This window comes from Montipora foliosa, chromosome 5 (assembly GCF_036669935.1).
Source record: "Montipora foliosa isolate CH-2021 chromosome 5, ASM3666993v2, whole genome shotgun sequence".
NCBI lineage: Eukaryota > Metazoa > Cnidaria > Anthozoa > Scleractinia > Acroporidae > Montipora > Montipora foliosa.
Window position 1 is genome coordinate 39519715 of NC_090873.1, and position 10000 is coordinate 39529714.

General features: G+C 39.7%; 1 protein-coding gene across 1 annotated transcript in view; it reads right to left on the reverse strand.

Moving 5' to 3' along the window:
- The window catches only part of LOC138004091 (uncharacterized), a 70031-nt gene that overhangs the window by 19899 nt on the left and 40132 nt on the right, over window positions 1-10000 (reverse strand). Inside the window, exons 13-14 of the mRNA XM_068850494.1 lie at window positions 1735-2115; window positions 982-1104 (exon numbers count right to left, since the gene is read on the reverse strand). Of these exons, the coding sequence (XP_068706595.1) occupies window positions 982-1104; window positions 1735-2115 (504 nt within the window). The remainder of the gene's footprint in view (window positions 1-981; window positions 1105-1734; window positions 2116-10000) is intronic.

Below are 10000 nucleotides of genomic sequence, written 5' to 3' on the forward strand. Positions count from 1 at the left end.
CTCATTTGGATTATTTAGCTGAGACTGGTCACTGCACATTCGAACTAAAACGGACCAGCGTCTCCAAGGTTCTTCTTCTTTTATCCAGATTATGTAAATCAAAATCTACTGGTTTGGACAAAATATCTGCAAAACACTTACGCAAATGTGCTGATTTAATAGCCGAATCACTCTGTACTATCTTTAATTAATCTATTGTTTCTGGAATTTTCCCTGATGAATGGAAACTTTCGAAAGTCATCCCCTTGTTCAAACAGGGTAATCGTTCAGATCTAAATAATTACCGCCCAATTTCAGTAATTCCAGTTGTAGCTAAGGTCTTTGAGAGAATCATTCATGATCAACTCTATAATTACCTTACTATACACAAACTCATCTCAAGACACCAATCGGGATTTCGACCTCTTCATTCCACTGTCACTGCATTACGTGAAGCTATCAATAGTTGGGCTTACAACATTGACCAGGGTAATGTAAACGCAGTCGTTTTCTTGGATTTAAAGAAAGCTTTTGACACCGTCCATCACGATATTCTTTTGTCTAAACTTGTGAAATATGGTGTCCATGGCACTTCATACAATTGGTTTAGATCATACTTGGGCTGCCGCAAACAACAATGTTTTACAAATTGTTCTCTCTCTGGGGACCATTTCCTTACTTGTGGTATACCTCAAGGTACAATTTTGGGTCCACTCCTTTTTATAATATATGTTAACGACTTACCTAACTGTCAATTAAATTCTGAACCTCGAATGTATACTGATGACACACACATAAACTTTGCTAGTAATGCTGGTAATTAATTAGGTTTTCATAGTTGCGACAGATGAGTTTACCGTTTCTAAATAAAGTTATCCAATCCAATCCAACAGTCACTGAAATTTAAGCCGTATCCCCCCCCCTCCCCAACCAATATGCGTCAGAAACCGTGAAAAGGTCCACTTTAGTTAACATTTTAAGAATCACATCAGTAGTACATACCCAAGCAATTCCTTCCATCATAACTGTATCCTGAAGTGCATCTACAGGTGAAAGATCCATCATTATTAATGCAGGTGGCATTCTCTGGACAGTTGTAAGAAAACCCTTGGCACTCGTCGTAATCTAAATTATTATGAAATAAATATAATCAACCGACTATGCAGCGTTCCCAGATAAATAACTTTTACTGACATACCTCAAGTGCCGTACTCTTATTTATAGGTGCTAAATTATAGCTTAGCTTCGTGCATGAAGAGTAATATTAATTTTGACCTCTTTTGAAGTTACGTACGTAAATAATTAGGACTTTGAAATACCTTCTTTTGCTCAAACTTCGGAGACTTGTTGCAACTAATTTTAGTTTTCTTTCCTTTACACCACAGTCGCTCAATCAAAACCAATCTCGTCGGATAAACAAGCACTTCATCTCGATCCTGGCGTTTCCGTAAACCTCGATATTGACTTTTGTCGCGAATTTGAAACTGGTTTACCATGTTGAACGCTTCTCCAACATCCAGCATTTTCGCTGCGAATAAATGAAGTCGGTTTTTTGCTGGAAACTTTGTACGCAAACCTCGGCACCAGCATGAAAGCTACATTACGATTAGCTTACTCCGAGAGAACGGAGGGCAGTTCACTTTGACCAGCTACGTGGGGACGAGGACCGTTCAGTTGAGGCATCGCCTGAGGGGCCCTGAAGGAGACTATGCTTTGGCTAGCTCTCAGCTCTATTACTTCACGCTAACTTCCTACCTTTCTTACAGCTGTACTTATGGCAGCTTGAACAGTTGACATCATTCCATTTGAATTTGTGAGCCTGAAGTGAGCCAAGGGTGTGCACGCAATCCTCATTACGGAAGTTATTAGGTTGATTCGTTGCCCAGTAATGGAAGTCAAATCGAGTTCCATCACTCCAAACGAACGTTCCTTCACTATTTATGTCAGACAAACCAAGCCAACCATTTTCACCGTTGTGTAAGTTTTGCAGAAAGACATTTTCTTCTTGGCTGTGAACACTGGGGAGGTTGGCTCCCTGTGTAGCACACCTGCTCTGGCCATTGCTCCAGGAATCACAGGATGATACTTTTTGGTAACAATATCCTTTAAAATACATCCAGTCATCAGGGCAGATATCTGAAAATGAAAGCAAAAATTGAAGGTTTCCCTGTTGACAAGTTCAGCTGAAAAGTGTATTTTTTGAGAAGATGAAGAATTATTTGATTTTGGCATTTTTCGAGAAAAAAAAACGTTTCTCCACTTGTCTGTCGCTTAAGGTGATTCCTCAGGAAAAAAAAAAAGAAAGTTGTCAAACGATTTTCTTGAAACTTTCCCTGAATGTTTCCTACTAATCCCTGTTTTGAGAACTACATAAAACGATATGTCTATAATGGGCCAATCTTACCCCATTGATGCCGGTACTGATACTAAACACGCGCGTTATTTCAGTTCATCGGCTCAGGGTACACTTTGCGGTAGCTAAACGAGAGGGTTTTTAAAGTAACACTTGAAAAAACACCTAATAGTAGAAAGTCTAGAGCATATGGAACACTTTCTTTTATAGTTTATGGAAAAATCACTCAACCTGAAAGACATCCACTCAAAAGCGTTTCTCGAGTCTTTGTTTTCAAGATCGTAATTTACATCACTGGGTAAGGGGCTCCGTGTACGTTTTTAGCTATATCTTTTTCTCCTTATTATTATTATTATTATTATTATCATTATTATTTTATTTGAAGGGGATAATTTGTCACCAAAATAATGCAATAGAAAAATATAGGTCACCGTGCTCGTTTATGAGGAAAACACTATTGTACTTGTCTATTTAGATTATCGTAGGTTGAAACAACAAAATTCGCCATGTTCTCGGAATTCACAACTTCCCTCACGTGTTTTGAGAACTGTTTCAGCGTGTATGATCGACTTGCACCATATTTTCAATGTTGCAAATTTGACCAATTTCAATCTCGTTCCCAGAGTCTTCGTTCCCCTTACCAGCGGGTCGGTAAACGAGCGATTCTGGGATAATCTGTTTGGATAAACTTTTTCATTGGTTAAGAGTCTGAGCATGAGCAACCGATTTCGGCCCCAGGAGACTCTCCCAAGGTTTTCGTGAAGGAGTTTACAGAGCATCGCATGTTTATTTGGCTGGCTTCGCAAAACCTTCGATTGATTTGTTTGGAGCCAAAACAAAGAGTGAGAGCCTATTAAATCTAATCGAATGGAATCATCTTTCACTGAGTAATTGTGGCTTTAAAATGTAGTCATACCGAGTCTTAAAGTTGCTGTATATTATCATATGAATCCATAAGATGAACCTCTCGTAGTTAGTTACGTAGATGTAAGTGTCCTGGAAAAGGTGCGAGTACCTTTAGCAGGTGATTTTTGGGTAGAGAAAGAATAACTGATGCAAAGAAATCTCGTTTGGCTGGTGACAGTGCTGTTGAACGCTTTGAAAATATCGTGGAATTTTCGGCTCTCTGGCATGCAAAGCAATCCTTTCTTTTGGTAGGTTGAAAACATTACTCGAATTTCATTTGGTCTCATTACTCTGTACTCGTGTTTTCAATCTCCATTGGAGGAAGAGGCCAGATTAGATATAGAGAATCAAATCAATGTAACGAGATTTATAACTCAATCCAATGGAATTTGCCTTACATTTTAGGTACTTAGAACAAATAGAAATTCTTTTGAGTAATACAGTATTCAAGAAACCCTCTCTGAAGTACTTTAATGTACTACTACACATGGAGTTTTTGTCCGTAGTTGCTCAGCCCACAGTATTAATTACAGTGGCGATTATTATTTGCTTATTGAAGCCACAGTGGTCAAGTGCTTCAGACTTCAAAGGTTGTTTGACTGTACGAGTTCTGGCCCCAGTTCTTTGAAGGGTAGATAGGGCTATCCATTGCATCCAGCACTACCGAATTGATTAGTCAATTGGTTTTCCTAGTGTTTATCCACTGGATAGTGATTTATCTGGCCCCAGTTGTTAGAAATGTGGATGATGTTATCCACCACAGAATGTACTATCTATTGGACAGAGCAATTGCTTCTGCCACAGGCAGACAACCCTAAGGATGAGAGAGCGTGTGACGTCACGTTATTTTGAGACAGTTGTAACGGCCGATTCAACTAATCGAGGAAATTTTTCCATAAAAACTTAAAATCGCTATGTTGCTTTTCAAGAACTCATTTTATGGACAGCCAAATAAATAAAGTTCACTTACCTACTATTTTCTGCGTTGTCCTAAGTGATTTGATGGGTCTTTGGGATGCTTCGATTTCCTCTTCAGATCACGCGCGTCGTCACATAAAATAGGGAGCTTCAGCAAAGACAACGGGGACGGCGACGTGAATGTTACAAATTTGCATATTAGAGGGCAAAAACAATAGCTTTGCACGCCCTGCACGTGCATTTTTCATTTTTGTTCATTTCTTTGCCGTCGTCAGCAAAACAACAACGTGAAATAGCCAAATTTGAGGTTTTATGGAGGACGTCGGCAATTGGAGATAAATTCTCATTTTATCTAAATTAAGCGCCACTCATAACGATTTCATTCCTGAGGGACTGCCACACCTTTGTCTTATTAAAAAGCTTGGAGTAGTCGCGAAGTGATTGCAATAACACGAAATTATGTTTTGATATGACGTTCTCGTTGCCGTTCCTGTCGTCGTTGCTAAAGCTTCCCATAGCGATGTTTCTCGTGACGTCATCTATTGTTATTAATATGCCAACCAGAACCTGATTGGCTGTTGAAACAATGACTTCTTTTGTTCCGTGGTTGGCAAATTTGAATATCAAAAGAAATGTGACCTCAATGTTTGTAAACAAGAAATACCGCTATTGTATGTGACGACGCGTGTGACCTAAAGAGGGAATCCAAGCGTCCCAAAAACCCATCAAATCACTTAGGACAACGCAGAAAATAGTAGGGGAGTGAACTTTATTTATCTGGCTTTCCATAAAATGAGTTTTCGAAAAGAGACATCGCGATTTGAAGTTTTTATGGAACATTTTCCTCGATTAGTTGAATCGCCCATTACAACTGTCTCAAAATAACGTGACGTTACGCGCTCTCGCATCCTCAGCGTTGTCTGCCTGGGGTTCCGCTATTTTTTATCCACTGGATAGAGATTTATCCTCCTGCAGATAGCGCTATCCATTGTTTCAACAACTGGCACCTGGTGGGTAGCGCTATCCACCTTTTGAACAACCACAGGCAGCCCAAGCTTGGTATACGATTTAAAGACTTTGCATGGAAAAGTTAACTTCGAGCTTATAAATGCTAAAGTAAGCTGTAAATGTAGAACTAAACTTCACTTACCTCTACGTACAGTTGCTCTCGTTTTTTCTGTGCAATCGGAGGGAAAACTGTTTCCGTTTTAGCCTGGTTTGTGGCTTTCCAATTTTTACGATACCGTTAGTCGTCATTTTCCGTCATAAAGAGAAGAAAGGCTGGTGACTCGCGGCGATCTCGTCCCACAAATTGCTTTCGCATCACAAAGCAACGGTCCGAATCGCCATAAAAACACCACAGCCTTAAGGCCAAAAAATTTTTCGTATCACATTACTTCCACTCCGGGAACACACAGCGGTTTTCGGCGGATAAATTCCAAATAATATTCGGCTTTCTATAATCTATAATTTTCCCATGCGTTCAGCTAGATGTGTCGCTACGGCCGTTATAGCTTGATTGCGATCGTATTACATTCTGCACTCTCATTGGCCAAGTGTTTCAAATTGTCCATTGAGAGTGCAGAATATAATACGATCGCTATCAAGCTATAACGGCCGTAGCCACACATCTAGCTGAACACATGGACAGATTATAGAAAGCCGAACATTATTTGGAATTTATCCGCCAAAAATCACTGTGTGGTAACGGAGCCGGCCTTAAGGCTGTGGTGTTTTTATGGCGATTCGGACCGTTGCTTTGTGATGCGAAAGCAATTTGTGGGACGAGATCGCCGCGAGTCACCAGCCTTTCTTCTCTTTATCACGGAAAATGACAACTAACGACATCGTAAAAATTCGAAAGCCACAAACCCTGCTAAAACGGACACAGTTTGCCCTCCAACTGCACAGAAAAGACAAGGACAACTGTATGTAGAGGTGAGTGAAGTTTATTTCTACATTTACAGCTTATTTCACCATTTATAAGCTCAAAGTTAATTTTCCCATACAAAATCTGTAAATCGTATACTGAGCTTGGGCTGCCTGTGGAACCTTTATCCAACCTCGTTCCCAGGGTCTCTCTTCTCTTCTTCCTTTGTTGTTGAGGAGAAAGGAAGCAGAGAAGAGAGACCTAAGGAATGAGGTTGGTCTTGATCATCTCTCAGTTTTCTATAACTTTAATCCACGTTGCCTCTCTATATGTACCCGCATACAACTTAATACTAACAAATGCTTGAAAAACCTTGAAACAAATTCTGTGATTGTTTAGCATCCCATTTAATAGAAGGGACAAAGTTTTGAAGAGCTAAGCTTATGGACACCTCAAATGCCCTAGGATGACCCAGTTGACGAGTAAAATAATCTGGCGTTAGACCGAGTAAAATCCGTCAAATCGCACGCCCAGGGGCCAGTAAGGGAATCAGTGATACCCTTAGTTACTCTACCAAAAACAGAGCTAAGTGCTGGCATCAATGAACTAACTGGCTCATTTAGTTTCATTATCTAGACACAGACGTCATGCTTTTGCAGTGTGTTTGGAAGCAACTTTACAGCAGCCTATATTTCTGATAAAATAAGTATTTTGTGAAACAAAAGGACAATGCAACATTGCAGACTGTGCAGTATTTCTAGTCATTTGAGAACTTATTCGACACAACCCCTCAATTAAACTTTGTCAGAGTGGCGTCTTTATGTTGGTATGTACAGTTGTCAACAGTTTCTAATGCAATTTATTTTTCATGCCAACAAAAGAAATGTTTAGATTCAAGGTTGTAGACAAGTCTCTGTTCCTGATTGGAGTTTTAAAATAAACTGTCTTTTGTGCATTGTTAGTCAGTGAGTTGAAGAGAATAGTACCATTTCAAAACTTTGGCAGTGAGGAAAGGATGACATTATCTTGAGGGGTAAGATGGGAAATAAACATTCTCAGGATAATAATGTAAAAAATATTATTACATCCAATCTGTCAAATTTGAGGGTTCAAAATAAGTACCGACCTCCACTCGTCTGGAAAAATGGACTATTAAGTGTATTAAGGATGACTAGTCTTAACTTCCTAAAGAACTTTTGGCTTTTGCATTTTTTTATTTTCTTTCGGTGTGCACCTCTCTGCTTTTCCACAGGAAATTGACGACTTTAATGATTATGTGAACAGTTTTAAGTGGGGATGTTGATATGCTCTGCCCAGAGACCGACGATTATGAACAACAGCTTTTCATTATTGTTGACAATGAGGTTCCTCTGGAAGTAAATTCATACAGTCTTGCTGCTCGGTTCTGGGTACATTACGTGGTCAACCTAGAGTATCCAAAAAAGCTAACATGTCTACAAACTAGAGTTTAGTGCTGTTTTTCTTTGGATGTGTGCTTTGAAATAGTTCCAAATTGGCTTTTTTTTTCTTAGGATAGATTTTATCTACAAAAATTTTGTTTTTGTGTATGTAACACTTTAATTTCAAGAGAATTTCTTTTTCATGTTAATGGAGCTTACAAACTGTTTCCATTTCTAGGGACTTATCTTATTAACTAAATAGTTTGGCTGATTTCATGCCGCATAGATTTTTCAAAATTATTAGTATTTTTAGGCGTTTAAGTTTCAGAAATTTGTATTTGTCACCTGAGTTCTGCATCATTAATCTTCGTGAAATTTAACAGAGGAGTATGAATTTGCGATCGTGGCTTTTATGAATTACCTTGTGTATGTATGTATATTTTCTAAATTTGGAAAGCATTACAAACTTTCATGGAAGAATAATATTCTAAATGTCAACGCGGTTATCCAACCAGAAGTATAAATCTTTATTTAAGAACTCATTATTTGGTGAAGAACAGCCATTATTTGTTTACATATGTATACAATGAAAAGCAATTTATGAAAAGCAGCAAAATGATACTTCCTTCAAGACCGGACGTATACAAAACATGGACCCCAGGTCCATGGACGGTCAACACTTATGGCCATCCCTCAAACTGACAATTCCCTTTTTATTCAACTTACACGACGTACAATCTACTTTAGACTTCAAATCTACTTCAAGGAAACAAGCATTTTCAACATGCAGAGAAGATTTAGAACAAGCGAAGCAAAGAGTTGAACCCGGATCGATGGCTTCTCCCTACAGTTCCACTTGACTAACGAGACAAGCTCCCGGAGAGTCGAACTTTTTAGAGTATTGACATAGTGATACCCAGCAAAATAATTGAAGTGTAACCGTCTTCAAAGTGGTTTTTAGACCTAATTACTGTAGATCAGCGCGGCTTTGCTTAGAAATGCTATTTCTTGTTGAACTAAAGCTCTAATTCCGCCTGTTTTCATTCTTTTTACAGCGATAAGCTTGTCATATTAAGATGGGATATTGCGTCGTGTAATTGTAAAAAAAATTTGTCCAATGTCAGTTTGACGGATGGCCATAAGTGTTGACCTCAATGGACCACCCCTGTAGACCCGGTCCATGGACTACCCCTGTGGACCAACCCTTATTTTGTAAAGTTACCAGCAGAAAAATCTGAAACTGAGAAGTGATTGTCGCACTTATCTGGACAATTTGAGCAGGAGCCGATGACTAGGAGCGAACAACTTCCATATTAAGCCTATGTCAAGGCAGTTTTGCGGACCAATCTATTTTTAGACTACCTTTTCCGCAAGAAACAAAGACACTTCCTGTTAGTTGCCTCTATGACGTCAATAAATCGCGGTCTGTGAAAACGTCGCTCCTAGGTATGGGTTACTGATTTAAGCAATTGTCTCTTATAGACACCTATACCACCTAATATGTAGTTGACCACTCCCCTAGTGGCTTTTCAGGGTCAATGATCAACACTTTGTGAGGCACTTTGCAGGACTGCTTTTGCACATATACCTGCATGCTACATGGTACATACTCGCGTGATATTTACACGCAGTCCTTACCAACGCACGAAGATCTCGCGCAACCATCCGCGGTTAATTAAGAAAAAAAAAAACAAAACAAATTTATTCGGCCGTTACAGGTACCTACGGTTTATTGTCCTTATCCGAGAAGACTAAAGAGTCTATGACGTCATTAAAAAGGCAGCATTTTCTCCTCATTTTCTCCTCCTCTCCTTAGTGTTGGTCCGGCCGTGGTTTTGATCCCGCGACCTCCCGCACAATAGTCCGATGCTCAACCAACTGAACCAACCGGTCGACTGAGTCCAGACCTACCAGCTTGGCATAAGAAAGACCAGCCCAAAAAAGCATGCTAAGGCCCCAAGAGGACGACGTATGCAAAACATGTCTTGCTCCCAACTAAATGGCTTCATAGTTCAGTTCGTAGAGCATTGCACCGACATCGCAGAGGTCACGGGTTCGGACCCCGTTAAAGCCTCCTGAATTTTTCATGTCTCCGTAAGAGACAATAATTATTGCTTATTGTCCAGATAAGTGCCAGGATGACTTCTCTTTCTCGTCCAGAGATTTTTCTGCTTGAAACTGTACAAAATGAGGGGTGGTCCACAGCTGGAGTAGTCCATGAACCGGGTCCATGAAGGGGTCCATGGACCGGGTCCACAGTGGTGGTCCATGGGCCTGGAATCCACGTTTTGTATAGGTCCCTCAAGACCTCTACCTTAAGAACACCAAAGAAATTTTACCCAAAGAACTCATGTTCTATGAGAAGAATCCTAAACCTTATTTGGTGACGAAGAATCTCACTTGAAAGATCCTTCAAAGACGACATAGTTTTCTGATTAGAAGAATGATTTATTCTTTTGGAGAGAATCCGGTTTCAGAGTCTGGTGTTTCGCTCTCCTTGATCTTCCACGATTCAAAGACAGTCTTTTAACTTTTGAAACTGATCCCGGACCAGTGCATTAAGCAGCGACACAA